Here is a 23417-nt window from a genome sequence, read left to right as displayed (position 1 = left end):
TTTTTTTGTAAATGATGCAAACTGAGATCGCGTTTACCCTTTTACATTCTAAATCATAAAAACGGAAAATATTATATTATTTTCAAAAATGAGATCCGAGTCGACTCGTTCACGAACATCACTTAAGTAAATTCAACCAATTAAAGGTTTTTGTTACCTTTGTTTGCCCATAAATCACGTGTAATTATTGAATCGCTTCACAAAAATACCCTCAAGCCAAAACGAAACTGTAAACTGTAGGTTTGGCTCATAGACTCGTTATGGTTAGACTATAAAGTTTAAAATTAGCCTACATTTAGTTAACAGGAAGTTCGTGTTGTGCTCTTTGTGTTAAGTAACAAGAGGAAGTTTTTAAGCGTGCTTAGTTTACTTCAGTTCTTTGTATGTAAACTCAATACAATGGACGTCTTTCAAGAGGCTGTGGATTACCTGGAGGCTCGGCACGTGCCAAGTAAGATAATAATAACTTCATCTATTACACAGAGTACAATATATGTTCCCCTTTTATTGCCTTTTATTGTAGTAATAGTTTTCAAAAGTTAAAGGTGCTAAATGTACTTGAGCTTTAAGACTGATATTTCACCAACAACATATCTGGAATTGTGTTTTGTTTCATTCATGTACGTTTGAGTAATCCTTTATTATTAGTCTGTCTACATCTCCAAATATCAATATGCTCTGTTCCACCTTGTGATATCATGAAGTGGCAAGTTAACAGCTGCCTTTTACCTTCTATTTAGCAAAGATGGGCAATTCCAGGGTTGAAACTACTCAAGTGATTTTAGTGAAGGTGTATGGAGTTTAAAAACACAGTGGAGCACTTCTTGTATTGCATCACAAGGTGGAACCTTGCTCTTTGTAGATATGTGAAGAAATCAGCCTAAATATGCACAATTTGTGTGTTAAATATGTGTGAATAAAAAAAACCAAAAAAACAACTCAGAGTATGTTTGTGATGAGGAAAAAACATTATTACGTAGATCAGAAAACAGTATAATATGGGCTGTTTAGATTCTGTTGTATTTTTCTTACAGTTACATGACATGATATATAGTAACTTTGCCTTTAAACGTGTGTTCCTAGTTGTAATGGAAGCAGAGCCTGAGGTTTTGGAAGAAGACGTTTTCCACGAAGAAGGAGCTCCCTTGTTCTCTCCACTTGTCACTACAATGACCCTTCCAGACACCCCAGTGAGTAAATACTGTATACCAATGGTGGAAGAAATACTCAGTTTTATTACTTAAGTAAATATACAGATATGAGAGCAAAGAAACACTCAAGTAAAAGTATCACATGAAAAAAGGCACTTAAAAAAGTAAAAGTATTAAAGTATCTGTTTCAAAATGTACTTAAAGAATATAAAGTTAAAGTATTTCACACAGATTTTGAGATCTAATGAGGATTCAAATGTTGCGATGTTGATAGAGATTTGTGTTGAATTTCATTAAACAGAAACAACTGAATCGATTGTTTTTTGTAGTTGTTTTATTTGTTTTTTTTTTGTTTTTTTTGTTTGTTTGTTTACTCAAATTACGGACTTGTAAAAATGAACCTTTCAGCCTTTTCAGCAGGTCTCAAAAAAAACTTTTACTTTTCAGTCCAGTTCAAAAATGTAGTAGAGTAGAAAGTACAGATACCTGCTCTCAAATGTAGTGAAGTAAAGGTTGAAAGTATTCCTTTTAAAATCTACTTAAGTAAAGTACAGCTACCTAAAATATATACTTAAGTACAGTACGTAACTACTTATACTTTGTTACATTTCACCAGTGAAATATACCAAATGTTATCTTCATAAACACTGCAACAACAATAAATTTTTTATAATTTTATTCCAGACTTTGTTAACTGAAAAGGAAATGTTGGAGAGAAGGCTGGTGGTCCTTAAAGGCATCTTGGAGAGCGAGGAGGTCTATCTCAATGAACTGGAGACTCTGCTAACGGTGCATTCACTGTCTATAAACCTTTACCGTTAACCCAGTTTCTGCTTTTGTGACAGCCTGCCCAACATTGGAGAGATGTGGCTGTTATGTTCCACTTCCGTTTTAAACCACTATCACTTATCTTCAGCCTTTTGGTCAAATACAATGTCCTCTCTTGCATATATTACCCTATTTTCTCCTCTATGTTATAATGTTGTTTCCTAATCACAAACATACCTTGATTTGTGTTTACTTCACACATGTTTAACACACAAATCCTACATATTTAGACTGAGTTCTTCTCTCAAACTGAAAACACTTGTGATATCTTTTGGCTCCACTGTAATTTTGATCTCCATACACCTTCACTAGAATCATTTGGATGATTTCAGCACTGGAATTGCCTATTTCTACTGAACAAAAGATAAAAGTAGCTGTGAACTTGAAAACTACTACTTCATGACATCACAAAGTGGAATAGAGCATTTTGAGTTTTGGAGCTGTACATAGACTAATAAGGAAGGAATACTCAAACATGCGTGAATGAAACAAAACACAACTCCAAATATGTTTTTGAGAAGGTAACATCATTATAACAAGGCTTAAAGCTCACAATTTTGTGTAAGATAGAACCCTCAAAACTGACAGAAAACATAGCCAAACTGAAACACAAAAACGTGTAAAGTGGTTATGTCTGAGCTTTACTATCAAGAGGAAAACCCATCAGTATCATTTCCTCTTTCATTCATATTAAGATATATGAGAACATGAATTAGATCTGTTCTTGATTCATAATATTAGGCTTATATTTGATGTTTTAGTTTGATAAAAGTATTAACACTATTTTCTGATCTATGTTCTAATGTTGTTTCTGCATCACAAACATACCTGGAGTTGTGTTTTGTTTCATTCACACATCTTTAACACACAAATCCTACATATTTAGGCTGAGTTCTTCTCTCAAACAGAAAACACTCTGTTCCACCTTGTGATGTCATGTGGAAGTGCTCCATTGTGTTTTAAAACTCCATACATCTTTACTAGAATAATTTGGATAATTTCAGCCCTGGAATTGTCCATGTCTAGGGAACTAAAGGTAAAAGGTAAATGTTAACTTGAAAACTACTACTTCATGACTGAGGAACCATAGACTGCATAAATAAATGGATGTAGCTAACCCCCTCGCTTGCGTTCCAAATAGGAAGTGACCATGGGGGTGCTTCCGGCTTTATCAACTGCTTCTGATTGACTTTACAATGAAAATTTGTCACCGTTCTCTCTATAACTGCTGCAGTGAGCCACGCCATTTTGGTCTTAAAATGTTTGTATTAATCCGCTCTGCCTGATCCTGGTAATTTTATTTAGCTGTTTTGTCCATCTTCAGCTTCATTTGACTGGAGCCGAACGCTATGGGTGCCATCACACTCCCTTAGTTCACTTCTTTATACAGTCTATTGGTGAAACAGAGCTTAAACATGCGTGAATGAAACAAAACACATCTCTGGGTATGTTTTTGATGAGCTAACAGCATTATAACATGTCTTAACGCTCACAAGAGTCAATTTTGTGTAACATAAGACCTTTAACTCTCATATTTACAGCCAATGAAGGCCCTCCGAGCATCTGCAGGCACCTCCCAGCCGGTTCTGTCCGCTCAGCAGGTCCAGACTGTTTTCTACCAGGTCCCAGAGCTCAAACAGCTCCACCACGACTTCTACTGTGGCCTCAAAGCTCGTCTCACCGCTCACTGTGATCAGGAACAAGAACAGGAACCAGCGCCAGACCTAAAGTACAGCTCTGACCCCGAAACAGAAACCAAACACAAGGGCTTTGAGCTGACCGTCGGCGACCTCTTTCTCAAACTCGTAAGCTTGTTTTTGTATTGTGCAAAAACATATCTGTTATCACATCTGTCATAAGGTCCAAGCAAAACAATAGGTGTAATAGAAAGTAATGAGCCATGGGAAACCTCCTCTGTGTTCATTCATCATTTTGATCACTTCTACTAGTTTATAAAAGGTTTAAGACAGGATATAAGGCTGTTGCTTCATAAAAAAACATACCTGGAGTTGTGTTTTGTTTCATTCACATGTTTCAATAATCATTTGTCTGTTTACATCTTCAAAGCTCAAAATGCTCTGTTCCACCTTGAGATGTCAGTAAGGGGTAAATTTCAACCTACCGTTTACATTTTGATTAGAGGAAATTGGCCATTCTAGAGTTGAAGTCATCCTAATGATTCTAATGAGTGTCCGTTTTTGAGAAGAACTAAGCAGCATTTGTGTGTTAAACATGCGTGAATGAAACAAAACTCCAGGTATGTTTGTGATGAGGAAACAACATTATAACATAAATCAGAAAATAGTGTAATATTGGCCCTTTAAGAATAAATAAACATTACAATTGTTATCATTACAATTGAAATTTTAATAAAACTACATACATCTCATCCAGAAACTTTTGTTTGTTTGTTTGTTTTGTTTTAGGTGAATCAGATTGGATTATATGGAGGTTACATTGAAAACTATGTAGATGCTGTAAATGTGGTCCAAAAATGCACACAAGCCGACCCCCGCTTCAAAACTCTGGCTGAGGTACCTCTTTGTGTTTAGTCTTTTTTTACTCCATTCATTGATATACTGTACCAGTCAAAATTTTGGACACACCCTCTCATTCAGTGCTGTTTAAAATGTACTTTTACTACTTTCTACATTTGATACAGAAGACATCAATTTTATGATGCAAGATATATGTAATTATGTAGAAAAAAAGGAAGATATATTATTCTGAAATCCTCAAAATAGCCACTCTTTGCTTTGTTGAAAAATATTCCTGTTGAGTAATTTTACTTCTTTACTACACAAGTCTATATATCTTGCTGCTTATATTTGATGCTTTCTGTATGCATGTAAAAAAAATAAATACACAAATAAACATTCAAGGAGGTGGTGTGTCCAAAGTTTTTGACTGGTAGTGTGTAAACAACACTGGTCAAAAGTTTGAACACACCCTCCCATTCAGTATGATTTTTAAAGGTGCACTATAACGTTTTGGTTGGGGGTCTGTGACTTGTTTCTATGGAAATGTCATTGCTCTGCCTGGAATGTTCCACAGTATGACATTAAACAGCTCTGCCTTACATTTATTCAATTGCAATTGGTTTTATAGCTCAAAAATACCTAAAAAGACAGGTATTCTGACTGTGGGCGAGGTTGCCTCCCCATAGATCGGACTTGTGACTTGGTGTCTGGTTTGGTTTGATAGAAAGATTTAATACCATATTGTGAACATTCCAGATAAAGCAATAACATCTTCTTGAACAACAGAATTTGACGAACCCTCCATCAGAAAAGTTACACAATGCGCCTTTAATAAATTTCTATCTATCTAACGAATTATAGTTGTTTACCTTTTTTTCTTTATACATACTTCCATATGTCTTACTCCATATATTTATTTATGTATATAAAATGTAGAAACTAGAAAAAATAAAGGGAAAAAAACACAGAATGAGAGTGAGACCAAACTTTTGACTGGTAGTGTATTCTAACCATAATAATTTCATTCTTTATAGAGCATGATGTCAAATAACAATGGTTCGCCCAAATCTCGCACTAAATATACTTTTGAAGGTATATTTGTTGTTTATTTAATTTTTTTTCTGTGAGAATTTCCTGCAAATCTGAATCCTGTTTTCTATTTCAGCTCTGTTGTACAAACCTTTGGACAGAGTCACCAAGACCACTCTGGTGTTGCGTGTGAGACATTTTCATACACTTATTATAACACATGTCCTTAAGACTATTTTATATTGATACTTTGCAGCTGATGTCATTAACATTCCCTCTGGGGTGTGATGCTAACTGTAGGCACTGCTCTGTCTGAAGCTCTGTTGCTCAAGTTAGACTTAATCTGAGCTGTATTTTAACACAGTCTGACCAGAAACAGAAGACTTAGCTGAAACTACAACAGGTGAAATGATTTGTTAAACCAGCTAGCATTAGCCAATAGTTTTTCAGTTAGTCACTCTCACCTTTTTGTTGAAAATCAAACAGGACCATTAAATGCTCATATTGATCACAGGCTCCTGAAAATGTGTTTTTTTAAAATCCATTTTACATGTTGTGTTTTCAAACAATTTTAAAGGTGCATTGTGTAACTTTTTTGATGGAGGGTATGTCACCTGCTTGTTCCTATGGAGTTGTTGTTGCTCTGCCTGGAATGTTCCACATTAAACAGATCTACCTTATATTTATTTAACTACAGGTGGTTTTATAGCTCAAAAATATCTAAAAAAAAAAAAAAAAAATGACTGTAAGTGAGGTCGCCTCTCCACAGATCTGACCTGTAACTTGGTCAGGTTTGGTCTCCATGAAGAGGGTTCATGAAGGTTTAATGCCATACTGTAAAACATGCCAGACGAAGTGATAACATTTCCACGGAGAAAAGCGTTACACACTCCACCAGAAAAGTTACACAATGTGCCTTTAAAGCTGTTTGACTGTGTTTGCTATTGTGTGCATTGTGTCACCAAGGTAACTGCTGAACATTCCATCAGTAGACATACATGAGGAACACCCCCAGCATGGCCACTGCAAAGTATCAATAGACCAGAAATCATAGTCTCTTATTACTAACTATTCACTGACTTATATCAAATTGTAAACACATATTTGAATCTTCTGCGTAGGATCTTTTAAAAACCACACCTGAGGAGCACCAGGACCACCCCTCCCTCCAGGAAGCCCTCAGACTCTCACAAAGCTTCTTGTCAGGGGTGAATGAGAGTTCACAGAGCAGACGAGGCGTGACGCTCACTCATGAAAAGGTAAGGATCAATAGTCCTTACCCAGAATGCATCACAACTTAGCAAAGGTTGTTGTTGGTGGCGGTAGTGGTGGTTACATTTACAACTGTAGTTTCTAGACATCATACTTTTATTAATGCTAATATACTACTTACGATACTAATTGCAGTGGTGGAAGAAGTGTTCGATTTGGTTACTTAAGTAAAAGTACTGATACTGCAGCCAAAAAAGTAAAAGTATCACATTGAAAAATCTATTTAAGTAAAAGTATTAAAGTACAAAAAAAATTAGTTATTAAAGAATAAAAAGTAAAGTATTTTGCTCAGATTTTGAGATCTAATAAAGCTTCAAATTTTGTGATTTTGATACATATTTGTACTGAATTTTGTTCAACAGAAACAACTTTGTGTATTTATTTGTATTTTTGCTCAAAATGTTAAAACATGTTAAAATAAACCACTTAGACTTTTCAGCAGGTCTCAAACAATAATAAGAAATGCTTTTACTTTTTAGTCCGGTTCAAAAATGCAGTGGAGTGGAAAGAACAGATACTTGCTCTCATATGTAGTAAAAGTGAAAAATATCAATTTTAAAATGTACTTAAATAAAGTACAGATACCTAAAATGTATACTCAAGTACAGTACTTTACTTTGTTACTTTCCACCACTTCAGCTTTGGTGGTGGAAACATTAATTAATACAACTGGAGTTTCTAGACACCATACTTTCACTAATACTAATGCACTAATATATTTCACGGTGTAATAGAAATTATATTTGAGCTTGGGTTACTTCTGAGTTAATTTGCAAGTGACCAAAGATATGATGCTCTTTCAGATATGAATTTTTGAGGTCTATGATTTAGAAACATCAGATAATATGAACATGAAATGAAATCAGATAATTTGTGTAATCTTGAACCACTATTTTGCACTTTTACTTGAGAAATATTACTACTAGTTGACTAATAAATTGTACTTTGTATTAGAACTTATATTTAAGTTTGGGTTATCTCTTCAAAAGCTTCATGTTACAATATTATCATAACTTCTTGCACCACTTTTTCAGATATAAATATATATATATTTTTTCTTATTTGAGGTCTATAATTTAGAAGCACTGGAAACATCAGATTATATTAACTTGAAATTACAGAACAGATTACGTGCATACTCTTTAACCGCTATTTACATACTTCTACTTCAGAAATATTGCTACTTGATTAATATATTTCACTGTGTAGTAATATCTTTGTTATAGTTATATTTAAGTTTGGGTTACTTACTGTACTTACTGTGTGTCTAAATCTGCAAGTGACAAAAGTTTTATGCTGACAGTTTTAATTTCTTACACGTAATACGCTTCTTCAAATATTTTCAGATATTATTATTTTTTCTCTCATTTGAAGTCTGTCCTTTGGAAACATTAGATAACATTAAGATGGAATAGAATCAGATAACTTATGTAATCTTGAACTTCTGTTTTGTGGTTTGACTTGAGAAATACTACTACTACTACTTGACTAATATATTTTACTGTGTATTAGAACTTATATTTGAGTTTTGGTTACTTCTCCCACTGTAAATTCTGAAATCTATCATTTGAAAACATCAGATTATATTAACTTGAAATTGAATCTTAAACCACTATTATATACTTTTACTTATTATTTTGAAGTAGTGGGTGGTACTGAATTACATTTTTACACCAAAGTTGTTGTTTTTGTATTAACTAAATGCTGTTATCTTATCAAAAACATATGTAGAGTTGTGTTCTGTGTCACTCATGCATGTTCAGTATCTGCAGCTGAACGGAAAAGTACCACAGCCACAAAAGTTCCCCCAAAAAATATTATATTCAGTTACTACTATCTGTAAAAATTTTGTGCGTTAACTGTAGAGACGGCAGCTGATTCGCGATGGTTTTCTGGTGGATGAGAGCGACGGGGAGCTATGTCTGCGTCACCTTTTCCTGTACACAGACCTCCTGCTGTGCACCAGAGTAAAACCAGCAACCAGAGGGTAATCATAGCAATGGGCACTAGCAAAATACAAAACACTGCTCTTATGAAGCAAGCATGTTTGATATTTCCTTCTCTGATTAGTGATAAATACATGTAAAGCTAACTGTGTAACAAAAATGGGGCTGTTGCAGTTTTACACTTTAACCCCTTAACGCTGACTATCACTACTATCTAAATATGTGACAAACCATTTGATCAAGATATAAGCCGAGATAGAGGCCGGTTAGAGCATATGCAGGACCTTCCTAGGAACCTTTGACAAGCACTTATTTCTAGTTGTTGCAAATTTGCAACACACCCAAATTTCTATTTATGTTTTTTGTGATCTATGTTATAATGTTGTTTCCTCATCACAAATATACCTGGAGTTTTGTTACATTCACACATGTTTAACACACAAACCCTGTTCCTCTTTGAGAATACTTAAATGTGTGAATGAAACAAAACAACTCTGGGTACGTTTTTGATGAAGTAACAACATTCAAACATGACTTAAAGCTCACAAGACTCCACTTTGTGTAATACAGGATCCATAAAGTGAAAGTGAAATTCTAAGCATTAAGAAAACAGTTCTCTGATTTAATTATGTAACAGAATACGTTACAAAATACTTAACATAACATAATAAGCTACTGCATGTAGCTTACTATGTTATTACTTCTTCAGGAAACAGGATCAATACAGATTTGCTTGGTATCTTCCCCTCGCTGGACTCAGACTGCGTTGCTTTTCACATGAGCGGACTCCAGAGGCCCAACTTCGCTTACACACCATCAGAACCAAAATGTACCAGCTCCATAAACAGCTACAGCAACACGTGGTATGTGTGTGTGACTTAATATCAGAACCCAAGATGGAAGATCATTCTTTTCATCACATTTTGAATTTCATATGCAGTTTTGAATATCTCATTTTTAATTTTTTAACTCTGAAAATCATGCTTGAATTGGTTTTGTTATGGTTTAGTTAACCAAATCAACTGGACTTATTTGCTTTTGTAGTTGGTATTATCTTATCCCTGGATGTCTCATAATCTGCATCAGTGACTTGTTTTTATTCTGAATTTTAAGTATATATTTTCAATGTGTTTAAAAAAAAAAAAAAAAAACACCTTTTAAATATTCAGCACAAATATTTCCGGGACCTCAAATTCAACAGTCATAATTTAGTCCATAACATTTGCAGTGAATAGATCAAGATTTTCCAGCAAAGATCCAAGAAATTGCTCCTAAATGAGTTGATGTAACTTATTAACAACCAGGAAATGCTGTAGGGAACCAATCTGGTCAGTATTAGCCTAATCAGAACATGTCATCTCTTTGATTCCTTAACTGTAAGCCCTGCCCACAGAAGAGAATGGTCAATAGTTAACAGCCTGTCTCTGTGCTCCTTAGTCACACACATAGACTGTATATATAAATGAACATAGCTAACCATAGGACATAGCCACTGCGTTCCAAATAGGAAGTGAACATGGGGGCTCTTCCGGCTCCACTGACTATGGCTCCAATTGAGAATATCACCCCTCTCTCTGTAGCTGCTGCAGTGAGCCTCATCATTTTGGTCTGAAAATGTTCATATTAACCCACTCCACATGATCTTGGTGTTTTTATTTTACTATTTTGTCCATAAATCCCTGTTCCTCAGGTGGAACTCATCTCCAAATTCTCTTCTATAACTGCTAGCCTCATGAGCTTCATTTGACTTGAGCTGAACGCTAAGGGTGACATCACAGGGCCTTGGTCCATTGTTTATCCTGTAGCATCTTGGGTCTTTGCTGCAGATTATTTCACTGCAAATTTTACACACTTTTACACAATTTTAGATTTTAAAATATTTGAAGTCAAATTTTTATCAGAGTTTAAAAATGAAAATGAATGAATGAAAATCTGATGACAAATTATATTCTATAAACCAACCTATTTCTTTACGTATTTATATTATATTGTACAATTGTGATGATACAGAAGGGATACAGGGTTCGCAGCTGGAAGAAACCTGAGCAGACGGAGCTACTGTTACTCACACTGTCTCCTGTGTACAGACTGGAACTGCACAGTCCCAATGGGAAGGTGAGAGCGTCTTACTACAGTGTTATTCTTGTATTTAAAAGTGCATAGTTTCCACTTTTCTGGTGGAGGGCCTGTCAGATGCTTTTCTTCATGGAGATGTTATTGCTTTGTCTGGAATGTTTCAAAGTATAGGCCAAATCTGTGGAGAGGCGAACCCGCTCACAGTCAGAATGCCTGTTTTTCTAGGTATTTTTGAGCAGTAAAACTACTTGTAATTGAATTAATGTAAGGGAGAGCTGTATAAAAGTCATACTGTGGAACATTCCAGGCAGAGCAATGACATATCCATAGAAACAAGCAGGTGACAGACCCCCAACCAAAAAGTGACGGAGTGCCCCATTAAACTAAAGCTGACCTCTGTCCATTCTAGAGCCACACGCTGCTGTCTTCACTGTATGAGCTTGAAAAATGGAAGGAGGCCATTTGCAAACTTACCAAAGAAAGTAAGAGAGCCCATGCAAAAATGAAGATATATATATATATATATATATTCATGTGGAATGATTAAAGAGCCTACATTTATGTTATTTTCTGACCTGTTATAATGTTATTTCCTCATCAACAACATACGTAGAGTTGTGGTTTGTTTCATTCACACATGTTTAACACATAAAACCTATATACTTCAGCTGAGTATTGCTCTCAAACTGAAAACACTCTGTTCCATCTTGTAATGTCATGTGGTAATACTGGAAGTGCTCCACTGTGTTTTTAAACCGCATACTCCTTCATTAGAAACATTCAATTTAGCTGTGCAAAGATAGGAGTGTTCATCAGTTAGCATAAGAGTTTGAATTAAAAAAAAAAAAGATTTAAACAACACATTTTCAGGAGCCTATGATAGATATGAGCATTCATGGTCCTGCTTAGATGTTTGTTTGTTTTGTTTTTCACCTGTTTTTCTAACCAAATCAGCTCTTTCTGGTCAGATTGTGTTAAAACAAAACTCAGATTAAAGTCTAACTTGTAATAAAGCTTCAGAGAGTGCATCAGTTTGTCCTAACTGTATTTCCTTGTGTGTTTGCAGACATAGAGCCAGTCCCTCCTGATCTGCTCACGCTCACCAGTGCCTGTTTGAAACTGAGAATGACCCAGACCCCGCCCCTCCATAGCAGCAGCAGTAGCTTCGGTAACACTGCTATATATCAGACACCGTCATATCCTGTTTTAATGCTGTGATAATTTTTATGTCATTATTACTCCAGAGACTGTATTTATAAATAGGTGTAGACAACCTGTTAACCACCAAGTTTCAAATAGGAAATGAGCATTGGGGCACTTCTGGCTCTCGCTCCACTTGACTTTACATGTAAAAATTCTCTACACTACTACAATTTTGGTTTTAAAATGTTTGTATTAACATGCTCTACATGATTCTGGTGTTTTTATTTTGCTCTTTTGTCCATAATAATAATAATAATATAGACCTGGGTCCAAATTTGCCTTTATAACTGCTAACATCGGGAGCTTTATTTGACCTGAGCCCTTAGTCCACTTCGTTTATACAGTCTAATACTAACATTTGACTTCAATACTAAGGAAAATACTTGATACTCAGTACTGATTTTTATACCACAGTAATAATAAATACACTTTTTATTTAGACAATAGAATGTGATTTTCAACTTTAAATCATAACTATAGGTGAACAAACAGAAGTTGGTACAGAGATGAATGTAATCTGTACAATTTGAGTCCAAGATTGATTGAAGAAGTGAGACTTTGATGATTGAAATGAAATAATAGTACTTTCTTTTATATTACCATGTGGTCTTATATCTGTGTAATCCCTCAGGTCCAGGTTGGTTCCATAGTGGTCCATGGGCGTAAACTAGTCTATACAATTTTATACTTGTTCTGAAACAGCTCAAGATCATTCTAAACTTATTCGTTCCTGTCCTGTGAATGTGACTTTTTTGTATCGATATCTGCTCAAATGAGTATCTAGTTTCGATATTAGTTTTAGAATTGTTTAGTATCTGATTTTCAGTTCTTTTGACAACCTTAGCTCATACAAATCTGTTGATCTGAATCCTGTTTTTATAATCAGCACAAAAGATGGAAGGGCTATGTGGGACTTTGGCTGTGGTCATCCATTCTGCCAGTGGTCTGCAACAACCAGCCTGTATGTTTTTATATTTTATTTTATCAGTCTTAAAGTATGTTTGTGTGTTTAACAAAGCTGGAAAGTACATTTTTGTTTTGCATTTTAGGTGTGTCCGTTTGTGTGGAGGTGGATGGATTTGATTTTTATGAAAAGCAAGCACAGACGCACTCGGTCCACGCTCTGAATCCACAGTGGGAACAGGTAAATAAAGAGTTTGCAGGGGAAAAACTCTTTAAACAAGACATTTTTAGTCAAAGTACATTAGATAACCTTTGAATAAACCCTCCTAGCACAATACAGCTAAAGTTAGTGAGTAGGCTGCACAATATTGTGTACAGCATATCAATTGTACAATTTGTAGTGTTTTTCATATCCTAAAACTGCACATTGGCTGAACATATAACACACAGTAGGTACAAAAATACATTTGAGCTATATGTAACATTTCTTCTGGAGGCTTTGCTACCTGCTGATCTCCATGGAGATGATTTTTTTTTTATCTCGAATGTTCCACAGGATGCGATTTGAGTATTTTTAACAATAAACATAATTGTAATCGAACAAATGCAAGGTAGATATTTTTAAAACTGTGGAACATTCCAGGAAAACCAATAATATTTCCATGGAGAAAAGCAGGAGGTAGACCCTCCACCAGAAAAGTTACATTGTGCACCTTTAAAGAGGACCATATTAAGCTATTTTCTGATCTATCCTCATCACAAACATACCTGGAGTTGTGTTTCATTCACACATGTTTAACACACAAACCCTGCATATTTAGATTGAGTTCAGGCCTGGAATTTCCAATCTCTGCTAAAAATTATTCAAATGTAGCTGTTAATATGAAGACTGCTGCTTCATGACATCACAATGTGGAACAGACCCTTTTGAGCTTTGGAAATGTAGACAGACTAAGAACAGGGTTACTGAAACACGTGTGAAAGAAATAAAACACTACTCCAGTTATGTTTGTGAGGAAACAACATTATAACAGAGATCAGAAAACAGCGTAACATGGGCCCTTTAAGCTCTGCTAATGTGTGGTCTGTGGACTTTGGCACATGACACTAAATTGTCTAGACAACATCTTATCTGTGCTCATTTTAACACAGTGTAAATCCTTTGAACACCACTGGCAGTGATACCATCTGCCCTAAATCCATCTGGTAGCTCCAATGGAAACAGCACATGGATCACAGTGGCCTCTCCTCTGTGTTTTGAGCAGGAGCTGTACTTCCAGGTGGACGGAGCCAGACACATGAGGGTGATATGTGTACGACAGTTGGACGGACAGGACTGGGCTGTGCTGGGGAAGACCTCTATCACGGTAGAAAAAGATAGATAAATGATACTTTGCAGCTGATGTCGTCAATATTCTCTGGGGGTGTGGTGCTAACTGTAGGCACTGCTATGTCAGTTTTCGGACTATCTTAAATGTATTTGTAAGTGTTTGCTGATAATGTTAGGTTCATTTACATGAAGTGGAAGGACTGGAAATACAGTGAATAAAATTGTTGCTTAATTTTAGTTTTAAGACTATTAATATTTTCAATGAGGGGAAGAGCAAATTTTTTTCTGGATTTTCATGATAAATATTCAAACCAGATCATATATAAATTACACAAATGTAGTATGTAAATGTCAAAAGAGACTCATTCTTAAAGAGGGGGTATTTTACTTTTATGGGGTATTAACTTAGCCAGGCTGGCACCATAGTACCTCCGCTCAATTTAATTTCTTTCCAGTGGCTAGGTCAGGAACCGGAATACACTAGATGGTTCACAAAAAGTGTGAGTTCAGGCACCAGCCAATCCCTAGATCAAGGATTTAAAGCCGGAACAAAGAGAATGTTTGAATTTTATCAAGGGGAGAGATAGTTATTGTCCTTCTTCCTATGGGATTTGGGAAAAGCTTTGTATACCAGTTAGCCCTGTTAGCAGTGCATTACATACGTCACGACCAAATAGCAGCGATTAGTTAAATGAAAAAAATTACCCGTCTACCGTTGAGTGAACGAATTCTAATGCTGCAAGGTCAGACGGTTTCTACAAAGTGAAACCAGCTGGTGAATCAGACTAAATCATCATGTTACTTTTTATAGTTTGAAAATGCTATATTCATCCAAAACATTATTGACATGTTTCATAAGTTTCCCTTCTGTTTATGATGCTATGAGTCTCCACTCCCTTTTCTCCCTGCGTTAAGTCACTCTCCCTTCAGAGCGCTTTCACAACACAATCTGCGTGAAACTATTGCACATGGCATCAGGTTTGTCAAGTTGTTGTGTACAGTTTTGTGTCACGTTTTCGTGTATTTATGGAGAATTGTTCTGTGGGAACATGGGTGACGTAGGCTTGTGGGGGGAGCATTGGACAGAATCTTACAGCTAACCATAAGGAGGGTTTGAATAGGGCCCAGAAGAGATCGCAAAATTACGAGAGAAGATGCACAGATGACATGTTTTTGACATCCAGACATGTTTTTGATGTTATAACATGATAGAAAACTATTTTGCATTATACGGTGCAGTGTGTAACTTTTCTAGTGCAGGGTCCGCCACCTGCTTTTCTGGAATGTTTCACAGTATGGCATTAAACCTTTCTATCATTATGGAGACCAAACCAGGCTAAGTTATAGGTCAGATCTGTGGAGAGGCACAGTCAGAATGCCTGTTTTTCTAGGTATTTTTGAGCTATAAATCCACCTGTAATTGAATAAATGCAAAGTAGATCTGTTTAATGTCATATTGTGGAACATCTGAATCAGAGCAATGACATATCCATAGAAACAAGACCCCCAACCAAAAAGTTACCTAGTGCATCTTTAATCTCTAAATCATAGCAGGCCTATACTGATTTTGATAATAAATTTCATATCAACTTGTGTTTTCAGCTGGACCCTAAAAGTCTCAGTAATCGATGGAGAAAACAGTCTCTAAATCTTGGCGAAGTTGACGTGAACCTGTCCCTGAAATACACAAATCACCCTCCGGACCCCCCCAGCCCCTCTTCACAGCAGCAGCAGCCTGTTTTTGGTGTTCCCATAGAAACTGTCGCCCAGTAAGTCAAGACGTTTTACTGACTACTTCCTCTTAAAACAGTTATACGGTAATAGCAAGTTTCAGAAGTTTCAAAATAGTATTAATGTGGTTTCAGTTCAGTTTGGGGTTTTTTATTTTCATTTTCTCGGCAGACAGGAGGGCGTGCTCGTTCCTCACGTAATCCGATGCTGCGTCGAGGAAGTAGAAAGACGAGGAATGGACGAGGTTGGGATCTACAGGGTTTCAGGAACCACCGGTGACATCAATACACTAAAGACTGCATTTAACTGTAGTAAGTTACACAGACCCTTTAAAAATACTGTAAGGGTATTCAAAGTTACAGAAAGAGGGAACATGAGGTTGACCATAAAGCATTTTCTATATTAACTTACATCAGATCTAAATGTTAAAGGACCCATTTTTGAGGCGCACTGTGTAACGTTTCTGGTGGAAGGTTTGTCAAATGCCTTTCTTTGTTCATGGAGACCAAACTAGACCAAGTTACAGGTCAGATCTGTGCAGAGGCAACTCCGAGCACAGTCAGAATGCCTATTTTTCTATGTATTTTTGAGCTATAAACCACCTGTCACTGAATAAATGTAAAGTAGAGCTCTTTAATGTCACACTGTGGAACATTCCAAACAGAGCAATGATATATCCATAAAAACAAGCATGTGATGGACGCCCAACCAAAAAGTTACATAATGCACCTTTAAGTTATTTTCTGATGTATGGTATGTTATAATGTTGTTTCCTCAATCACAATTTCTCCATTGAAATCCCATTATGTTCCACTTCACTTTTGCCTCCAGTTTCCTTTATTCATTCTTTTGATTTATTCTTTTGTTTCTGAAAAGGCTTATTGATCCTTTGCAGCTGATTTTGTCAACACTGATGCTAAATGAAAGCACTGCTCTGTTAGAAGCTCTACTACTACTACTGTTACTCAAGTTAGAGTTTAATCAGATCTTTATTTTCACACAATCTGACCAGAAAGAACTGATTTATCTGGAACAGGTGAAATGATTCATGCTGTTAAAGAAGTCCCTTTTTTGCTGAAATTCAAACAGAACCACGAACGCAGGTATTGATCACAGGCTCCTGAAAATGTGCTGTTTTTTTCTTGATTTTTCAGACTATCTTAGACCTTTTTTGGCAGCGTTTGCTAATGTGTGCATTGTGTCTCTGCCGTAACTGATAACATTCCGCCATAGAGATACATGTAGTTTCTCAAGTATCAGTTATTGTTCTTTGTGTGTTTTTGTTCATGTTTGTGTGTTTTGGTCAGATTTATGTGAAGCTGTCACTCGGCTCAGAGGTGCAGAGGTGAACGCCGTGTGTGGAGTGCTCAAACTCTACTTCAGAGAGCTGCCAGAGCCCCTGATCCCCGCCGAACTGTTCCAGAGTTTGGCCCAAGCTCTTGGTAAGATTTATAATGAAACAAAGACTCTGTTGTGTGTACTTGTGTAGGGGCAGGTGATGACAGAAGGGAGTATTTGTTCTGTTTTGTTTTTATCCAGATTATTATGAACAGTTATGAGATACGATTTTGGCAGTCCATTAGAAATGTGTTTAAACTTGCCTTTAAATTTCTTGGTTGAGGTTCAGCTATTTCATAAAAAGGTAAAATAAGGTGCGTACTTAAACTGTATGAAGACGTGGACTGAGGGAGTATGACGTCATCCATCGCATTCAGCACCAGTCAAATGAAGCTCATAGATTCTAGCAGTTATAGGAGCGAAACTGGAGCTAAGATCTTTATGGGGAATAGGAATTTATTTTACATACAAAATAGCTAAACAAAAACACAGGATCACGTAGAGCGGGTTAATATGAACATTTTAAGACCAAAATGACAAAGCTCACTGCAGCAGTTAGAGAGAGAGGGGTGACAGTTTTTCAATGTAAAGTGAATTGGAGCTAGAGGTGATGGAGCTGGAAGCACCCCCATGAATGCTTCCTATTTGGAATGTTTTTACAGCCTATGGGAAGGTACACTATTGTCCTCTCCATTTGACCATCTCCATGATCTTGTTTCTAGGCTTGGTTAGGACTACTTTATCTTAATAAATATTAAATGGATGAACTACAAAATTAACCACAAATAAACTGCAGAAATATCTTTATACATAGCCTTGTTTATGTTTTTAGTATATATTTTTTAATTTGAATGTATTTATTCTAGGCAATATTTTAATAAATCGCCTACTTCTGCTTGTAGATTACATTTATAAAGTGTCATGAATATATTTTGATTACTCCATATTAAGATATTTCATTTATTCATACATTTTGATATGACATAGGTAGAGGTAGTGCTAGTTCTGTTACCTAGCAACAGTAATATAAACACGGGCCAAAACCTGTCAAAATTACGCAATAGTTATAAGTGGACAAATAAAAATAAATTACAACACCTTTATTTGTGAAGAAAGTTTTAATATGTCAGAGAAATTCTACTTGCATGTAAATTCTCAATGCTATTTTGATATTGTTGATAATTTAAATTTAGATTTCACCACTACTTGCTGTGTTTTTGTACTTTTCTTTTGAGCTTTTTTCTCACAAACTACCAATTCACTGATGTAAAACGATGATAATTATTTACCACAGATCCCACCAAACCAAGTCATAATTACATGAAAAAAACTAAACAAAAAAAACCCATGAAAACTCATTATGCACTGTGAGTCATGTTATAATATTGTTAACTCATCAAAAACATTCCTGGAGTTGTGTTTTGTTTCATTCACACATGTTTGAATCATCCTTTATTATTAGTCTGTCTACATCTCCAAAGCTCAAGATGCTCTGTTCCACCTTGTGATGTCATGTAGTGATACTTTTCAAGTTAAAAGCTACCATTTACCTTTAGTTTAGTAGAGACTGGCGATTCTAAAACTGAAATCATCCAAATAATTCTAGTGAAGGTGTATGCAGTATAAAAACACAGTGGAGCACTTTCTGTATTACCACATCACAGCACAAGGTGGAACAGAGTGTTTTCTGTTTCAGAGAAAACCACAGTCTAAATATGCAGGGTTTGGTTTGTTTAACACCTGATTCACAAGGGAAATGATTTGGACACAGTAGCTCACACGGCACACTTTGTTATTATAATAACAAAGAAACAAATATATGTGATAATAGATTCTAAATAAGTACAAAAATAGCAAGAGACTGGTGTCAAATAAGATACAATTATACTAATGCATAAATAAAATAAAATATAGAAATAAAGTGATACAAATATATCTCAGCTATTAACAAGAGATGGTAAAGAAAACAGAGAACAGATCAGGAAATAACATAATATGGACCCTTTACATAAATTTGCATTGTAATGACAGTGTTGCCTGTGTTTTCTTCACAGACTTAACTGACACAGATGCGCGCTCTTCTTCTCTGTTGTCTGCAATGAAGTCCTGTCCTGACACAAACCGCAACACCCTCCTCTTCCTCCTGCACCACCTCCGCAGGTCTGAGCCTCTTCACTGACGTTTTTAAAAATAAACCTGACCTCACTCATTGACTCGCTGTTGTTTTCGCAGAGTTTCTGAAAGGCAAGACGTCAACAAAATGTCTTTGTTAAACTTGGCTACAGTGTTTGGGCCAAGCCTCTTACGCCCTCCAGTGACAGGTGATGGGAGTGACGGTGCTGGAATAGACATCTCTCAAGAGGTGGTTGTGCAGGTTAGTGAATGTATTTATTTTTTATTTAAAGGCCCTATTTATGTTATGTTCTGAGCTATGTTATAATGTTGTTTCCTCAAATGACTGGTCTTGTCTGTAGATACTGTTGTTAAAATGGTGTTACCTCCTCAAAAACATAACTGGAGTTGTGTTTTATTTCTTTCACACATGTTTAACACACAAATCCTGCATATTTAGACTGAGTTCTTTCTAACAGTAAAACACTCTGTTCCACCTTCTGACTCCATTTATTAATACAGGAAGTGCACCACTGTGTTTTTAAACTCCATACACCTTCACTCACATTATTTGGATGATTTCAGCCCTGGGATCTCTATTGAACTAAAGTGAAAGGTAGCTGTTGATTTCAAAACTACCACAACTGACATCAAAAGGTGGAACAAAGCATTTTCAGCTTTAGAGATGTAGACTAGAGCTGGGCATCATTAACAAATTGCCAATACGATACGCATTTCGATACAGTGAGATTTCGATTCGATACGATTCGATATATTTCAAATCTGATATGGTTCATTCAAAAATATTCATGGCTGTGATTCTAAAAGTCTTTGTTAAACCACTTCTTGTGCAAAGTGAATATGAAACACAAACATTTTAAACATCAGAACAGTGAAAATGTCAAATGTGTTGCATAAATGAGTTTCCGAACTCTAAACAAGCAACAAAGCTGTAGTGCTGTGACAATAATTTAGTCAACTATACCAAAAAATACTGATACATCGACACAGCAGCCCATGATATCAATAATGCATGATCACATTAAACGATATGATATATATTTCAATATTTTTGCCCACCCCTAATGTAGACAGACTAATAATAAAGGATTACTCAACATGTGTGAATGAAACAAAACACAACTCCAGTTATGTTTTTGAGGAGGCATCAGCATTTTAACATGATAAAAAGCTCACCCGCTCACCCTGGTTCAGGAAGTAAATTTCTCTATTTTACTATGTAGTAACTAATGACAACATTTTGTTTCAAATCTATTTCTGTAACGTTATAAACTTAAAAGAACTGCGTTATGGAAATTAGTTACAACATAGGTGGTTATTCTCCATGATCCCTTTGAACTCTAAATATTGGATTTTTTGGAAAAGTCTATGAGAAAATCTATGGAAAATTTACTTCTGGAAACAGTGGGCAGGACTATTGAGTTCCATCCACAGCCTTGTCAACATATCACAGGCCACACTTTCAGCCATCGTTTAGTGGAAGTCTTTATATTTTATCTATTTTGTCTATACACATTTGGTGCACTGAATTTGAAAAAGCTGAGCAGATGTGAGACTTGATGCCCTGGCCCCGTTACAGTAACTGCTCTGTGTGTTTGTGTTTGTGTGTGTGTTTGCGTGTGTGTGCTCTGTGTGTGTGTAGGTCCAGGTGGTCTACTGGTACCTGCAGTGCAATGATCTCCCCCAGCCCCAAATCTCTCTACCCCACGACACAGACACTGAAGACGAGACCACCCACCTGTGAGACCACCAGCACTGTCATGGATGGAAAAAGTCCAGGCATGTGTAAGAAACTAAACTATGAACTACAAATGTATAGTTTTATTTACAAGCTCTGTTAGTGTTCAGATTTTATTACTGTTAAAACCTATTTAAAGGGTCCATATGTTTCCTCATCACAAACATACCTGGAGTTTTGTTTTGTTTTATTCACATATGTAAAAAGACAAATCCTGTATAGGCTGTGGTCTTCTATCAAAGGGAAACGCACTGTTCCACCTTGTGATGTCATGTGGTAATACAGGAAGTGCTCCTCTGTGTTTTTAAACTCCATACACCTTCACTAGAATCATTTAGATGATTTAAGATTTGGAATTGCCAATCTCGACTGAACTAAAGGTAAAAGTCATTTGGATACTTTCAACCTTGGAAATGCCCATCTGTACAACTACCACCACATGACATCACAGGGTGGAACAGAGCTTCGGAGATGTAGACAGACTAATAATAAAGAGTTAGTCAAACATGTGAATGAAACAAAACACAACTCCAGACATATATTTTTTATGAAGTAACAAGATTATAATATATCTTAAAGCTCACAAAGAGTAAAATTTGCATCATACAGGACCTTTAAAAACCCAGGGCTCTCCTTTGGGTAGAACGTTTAGCTGAATACAGTAATTTGATCAAATGATGAAGTACGATCGAAGATGTCAGAGCTGCAGATGTTGTAAAAAAGGTCAAAGGTTGACTCCCATAGCTTGAAATCCAATCAGTTCTGGTTCAGATCCAACTAGCTGGAGTTCAACACAAAATGTACGGGCCATAAAGTCATACGCCATGTTGGAAACCAAAACACACACACACACACCACCTGGGCACGCGGGGTTTGGGTTACCAATGACCTTTAACCCCCCAGAACCTCGCCTCTCCACTTTTTGATCGCTAATCCAAAGTCTAGCGCTAGTGCTAATATAACTCCAGTAGAAAAACGTGCTGTGTGGATGCCATAACACCAAGGACATGTGTTAAAAAGGGGTTAGGTCTCTCTTATCGTAAATCACTGGGGTTCAAATCTGTGCCTGTCAAAATGAGGTCCAGCTTAGTAACTACAAAGAAAAGAAGAGGTATTTCCATAGCAGACATGCATGGCCCAAGACTGAACCGGACTCAAGACTGGAGGCACCTGTTAGGGCCAGTGGGAAGCAGGTTATGTGTGGATATTGTTGTCTAACTTCATAGTAAATGTGTAAAACCTACGGAAAAAAATATTCAAGAAAAAGTACAAGGCCTGTCGTGATCAAACGTAAATAAATATAGATGATAAATTACAATATTGAAAGTTAACCATAAAGCAGAGTTATCCCCTAAAAAAACCCCTATCCCCTAAAAAATGAACAATGGAAAGTAGAGAAGTAGAAAGTCATAGTCATTGTCAAGTTGTCAAAATTTTAAAATTCACACTAGAGCAAAGAAAAGTCCCCACGTGAAATACTGAAATACCAAAAATGATAGTTCCATCTGTCATGTATTGAGCGGTAAGTTGATATAGACTAATACAGGACCAGTCAAATGTTTGGACACACTATCTCATTCAATGTTTTTGGTATTTTTACTTTGTGTATTTGATTTACATTCAGAAATCATCAAATATATGACGCAAGATATATGGATCCTCAAAGTAGCCACGCTTTACTTTGCTGAAAAATAGTAGATATTTAATTTTTTCTTAATACCAATTCCATATATCTTGCTTCATATATTTGATGTTGTATCTAAAATGTAGAAAGTTGTAAAAATAAATTGATAAAAATAAACAAAACACTGAATAAGATGGTGTAATGTGAATAAGATGTACTTACTAGTATATTTAAACAACACCAGTCAAAATACACCATCTGTTTTAATGTTTTTTATTTAAATTATTTGTTACTATTTTCTACTTTTTATATACATAGAAGATATCAAATATATGAAGCAAGATATATGGAGTAAGTAGTAAAGTAAACAAAGGTGGCTACTTTGAAGATCTGAATTTTAAAAAATCCATATCTTGCTTTGTATATATTTGATGTCTAGTAAAATAAAGAAAATAAAAACAACGATTAAGAGGGTGTGATAGATTGATAGCTGCTCTTAAAGTCAGCAGTGTCACAGATCTCTTAATAGTCTGATGATCCTTTAAAAAAAAATCTCCATGTAATTCTTGATAATACTAATAACAGTAGACTTTATACTGTTTTAAAGTTGTGTAATTAAACAAATACAACATTGA

The 23417-nt window shown here is 35.8% G+C and overlaps 1 protein-coding gene across 3 annotated transcripts; it reads left to right on the top strand.

The window, feature by feature from the left end:
* si:dkey-33c9.6 (active breakpoint cluster region-related protein) lies at positions 1–23417 on the top strand. 3 transcript variants are annotated; one of them, XM_020922048.2, is made up of 22 exons: positions 8–451; positions 1084–1190; positions 1836–1940; positions 3521–3784; positions 4406–4513; positions 5494–5551; positions 5625–5677; positions 6610–6747; positions 8626–8747; positions 9416–9569; positions 10717–10821; positions 11192–11264; positions 11849–11950; positions 12872–12946; positions 13035–13129; positions 14154–14255; positions 15821–15987; positions 16121–16260; positions 17257–17391; positions 19342–19447; positions 19520–19661; positions 21063–23417. In XM_020922048.2, exons 1-22 carry the CDS (start codon positions 400–402, stop codon positions 21162–21164), a joined length of 2505 nt encoding a protein of 834 aa, XP_020777707.1. In that variant the 5' UTR covers positions 8–399; the 3' UTR covers positions 21165–23417. The 3 variants fall into 3 exon arrangements, with proteins under 3 accessions (XP_055012270.1, XP_055012269.1, XP_020777707.1); XM_055156295.1 differs by lacking the exon at positions 3521–3784 and having other exon boundaries at positions 1–451; XM_055156294.1 differs by lacking the exon at positions 1836–1940 and having other exon boundaries at positions 2–451.

Source organism: Boleophthalmus pectinirostris, unplaced genomic scaffold, assembly GCF_026225935.1.
Source record: "Boleophthalmus pectinirostris isolate CB_2022bp ecotype Guang Dong unplaced genomic scaffold, ASM2622593v1 HiC_scaffold_20, whole genome shotgun sequence".
Taxonomy (NCBI): domain Eukaryota; kingdom Metazoa; phylum Chordata; class Actinopteri; order Gobiiformes; family Gobiidae; genus Boleophthalmus; species Boleophthalmus pectinirostris.
The sequence above is the reverse complement of the archived record's forward strand: the minus strand, read 5'-3'. Positions and strand labels throughout refer to the sequence as shown.

What these genes read in the sequence shown, in the direction of transcription:
- si:dkey-33c9.6 (XM_020922048.2), top strand. Translation starts at nt 400, where the DNA reads ATGGACGTCTTTCAAGAGGCTGTGGATTACCTGGAGGCTCGGCACGTG. An exon ending in TTGCAAACTTACCAAAGAAA is followed by an intron (nt 11,265 to 11,848) that starts GTAAGAGAGCCC and finishes GTGTGTTTGCAG; the next exon opens with ACATAGAGCCAGTCCCTCCT. An exon ending in CTCAAGAGGTGGTTGTGCAG is followed by an intron (nt 19,662 to 21,062) that starts GTTAGTGAATGT and finishes GTGTGTGTGTAG; the next exon opens with GTCCAGGTGGTCTACTGGTA.